The sequence below is a fragment of the Hyla sarda genome, chromosome 4, assembly GCF_029499605.1.
Source record: "Hyla sarda isolate aHylSar1 chromosome 4, aHylSar1.hap1, whole genome shotgun sequence".
NCBI classification, from domain to species: domain Eukaryota; kingdom Metazoa; phylum Chordata; class Amphibia; order Anura; family Hylidae; genus Hyla; species Hyla sarda.
Genome location: NC_079192.1, coordinates 1,523,314 through 1,526,649, shown reverse-complemented (window position 1 = coordinate 1,526,649; position 3,336 = coordinate 1,523,314). Strand labels below are relative to the sequence as shown.

General features: G+C 41.7%; 1 protein-coding gene across 1 annotated transcript; it reads right to left on the bottom strand.

Moving 5' to 3' along the window:
- Positions 1-2,049: 2,049 nt before the first annotated feature.
- LOC130366656 (olfactory receptor 1019-like) lies at positions 2,050-3,024 on the bottom strand. The gene has a single exon (XM_056568976.1). It carries the CDS (start codon positions 3,022-3,024, stop codon positions 2,050-2,052), a length of 975 nt encoding a protein of 324 aa, XP_056424951.1.
- Positions 3,025-3,336: the final 312 nt, after the last annotated feature.

Sequence of the window (3,336 nt, the reverse complement as noted above, 5' to 3'; positions counted from 1 at the left end):
CTCTTGCTGGAGCTCTACTCGCAACAGGCCCGGGAGGATCACACTGCCCGCTCACCGTATACGGGACATATCATCTTCGGCCCGCTGCAGCACGGGACCAGCTGTTACGGTGAGAGAGTGTACAGCTATTCATCTACAGAGTGTGGACAGTGCAGCCTTGACCAACCGGGAGACCCAATTCTCATTTTATTTTTTCATTTCTATATTTCATTTGCCGGATTAGCAGCACAGTCCGGACTATCGGCATTTACCAAGATTAGTGCTAGCACTTTAACAGGCGATCGCTGCATACTATATATTGATTCTGCCATTTGCGCACAATGGCCGACTAATGTAACATATAATATTGCTCTTAGTAATAGATATTTTATTTTACAATGTTTTTGTGATTAATACATTTTATTGCATTTTAATAAATTTGTCATTTTGTTTCAAATCGGCTGTTCCCAATTGATATTTATTGTGTACCCAGTAGGGTGATGCTCTTGAGGTTTGGTTCAAATATTTTTCTAATTTTTTAATCTGTTTAACTTTCTGGAGCCAGTTTATATTTATATATATATATATATATATATATATATATATATATATATATATATATATATATATATATATATAAAGTTTTTTCCTGGAATACCCTTTTAAAATTTTTTAAATAGAAGTCATTTACAAATCTGTTTAACTTTCTGGCACCAGTTGATTTAAAAAAAATTGTACCCCTTTAATATGTAAAGTTCTCCCAGCAGCATAAGATGAAAAATTGGGACCTGGTTGTATATTGTAGCAACAAGTGCACCTACAGTGTCCACATCTAAATGACCCCGGGAATATAACCAAGTAGAGGTAGATTTTATTTTACTGCAGAACGTTCCGGTTACACTCATTGGCCAAGGCTAGGTGATCTTTTTGTCTTTTTGTTGCACCGCGATAACCATTTTCTAAAGCTTTATAATACCAGAACCTGATGTAATAAGAGGCATAAGTGTATAGATGATGTTACATACGTCTCCATATGGCACACTTTATTGGGTAGAGAACACTGTTGGTTTGTATGTTTCGTCTATGTGTATTGGGCTTTATTGGGTCTTTTCTATCTTTGTGGGCAACACTTTTTGGGCACATTCAATAGTCCAGGCAGGGTAACCCCAATGTGTTAGACGAGTTGGTAAGTCACCCAAATGTCCAGATGATGAGTAGGATTACAGCGAGCCCTCACTGCCTCGCCAATGGGTACAGTATTTTACCACGTGAAAGAACTACAGATAACAGCACCAAAAAAGCCAACATCCAAAAAAAAAAAAGTATTTGAGGCCATAATTGGATGATTCTTTTGGCATATACATTTTTTTTAAATGTAAAATAAAAAAAAAACCTTTGTACATTGCTCATTTTTGTAATTGTGCTGGCCTACATAAAAAGCAAACATGTTATTTTTACCATAAAGTGTAAAAACTAGACCCCCCCAAAAATGCTATATAGCTTTTTTCTATTTCATCCCACAAATAATTTTGTATTTTGATTTAGGTAACATCGAGTTTTTGGTAACATCAACAAGGTCATTTACGAAGTACAATTGGTCCTGCAAAAAAACAAGCCTCCATATAGCTCTGTAGGGGAGGAGGAAAGAATGAAAATGCAAAAATGAAATAAATTAGCTGCGTCGTGAAGGAGTTAAACAAACATACCTGGAAAAGGTTAAAGGGGTACTCCACCCCTAGACATCTCCGCTAGCAGCAGAGATTGCGGGGGTCCCCAGCGGCAAGACCCCCGCGGTTTCGTTTGTGGCAACCCAGACATCAGGTGCACGGAGCGAATATCGCTCCGTGCCAGATGAGTGGCGATGTGGGGCGGAGGCTCATGATGTCACGGCCGTGCCCTGCTCATGATGTCATGGGCATGCCCCCTCAATGCAAGTCTATGGGAAGGGCGTAACAAATCTGTCTTGAGCCTCTGGCTCTGCACCCCACGCTCTAAACGAAAGAAATTTATGGTCATGAAACTTTACTTATTGGGCAAAACTCTCATCACTTGAGTTGACAAGACTCCAACTCAACACTTAAGATCCAATTGACATATCTTCAGATCTCTAAGGCTGCGCAACGCCTCGGCGAGAACATTCAAAATGGCCGCCTTTACCTCTTTATTTCTCAGACTGTAGATAAGAGGATTTAACATGGGGGTCATGATAGAGTAGAAGACGGAGGCCACCTTGTCTTGTTGATCAAAGTTCTCTGAAGGAGGTCGTAAGTAGGTGAGGAACACGGACACGTAGAAGATGGAGGCACAGATGACGTGTGAGGAGCAGGTGCTGAAGGCTTTCTGTCGGCCCATCGTAGAGTTTATCTTTAGAATGGCCACCAGGATGTAAATGTATGAGACCAATATGGTGGCCAAGGAACCGACACTATAAGATCCTACGAACAGAAGAGTGATCATCTCACAGGTATATGTCTTAGAGCAGGACAGCTTGAGCACAGATGGAATGTCGCAGTAAAAGTGCTCAATGAGGTTTGGGCCACAATATCGAAGACGAAATATACAACAAGTCTGTACCGAAGATGGCAAAATGCCGAAAAAAAAGGCAAAAAGACCCAGATACAGACACTTCTTCTTGGACATGATGGACACATAACGTAGAGGGTGGCAGATGGCCACATAGCGGTCATAAGACATATTTGAGAGGAGAAGAACATCTATAGCTGCAAAGGTGGCAAAAAAGAAGAACTGGATGGCACAACCATTAAATGTGATGACCCTGCGGGCAGAGGTGAGGTCAGCAATCATCTTAGGTGTAACCGTGGAGGAATAGAAGAGGTCAACCACGGAGAGGTAACTGAGGAAGTAGTACATGGGGGTGTGGAGGACGGGGGTCTTATAGACAGTGACAAACAACCCAACATTACCAAACACGGTTATCATGTAAATCAGGAGGAAGAAGACCAGGAGGAAGACAGACAGATTCCGGTCATGGGTCAGTCCAGAAAACTCAAATGTGGTCACATGGGTCTTGTTCATATCGTTCATATTGAATGTTGGGGCAAAGTCTGTGAAGGACATAGATGTCAATAACCAAGAGTAGACCAAGTGTCTCTGCCCTATGCTCAATCTGGTGACCCATTACCGAAACCATCTCTCAGTACATTAGATGCCCCCCCAGACATGTGACCGGTCTCCATACGTGTCAGTACATTAGATGTCCCTTCAGACATGTGACCGGTCTCCATACGTGTCAGTACATTAGATGTCCCTTCAGACATGTGACCGGTCTCTATACATGTCAGTACATTAGATGCCCCTCCAGACATGTGACCGGTCTCTATACATGTCAGTACATTA

Bases quoted from the DNA above. Each gene is read 5' to 3' on its own strand.
- LOC130366656 (XM_056568976.1), bottom strand. From the start codon at position 3,024: ATGAACGATATGAACAAGACCCATGTGACCACATTTGAGTTTTCTGGA.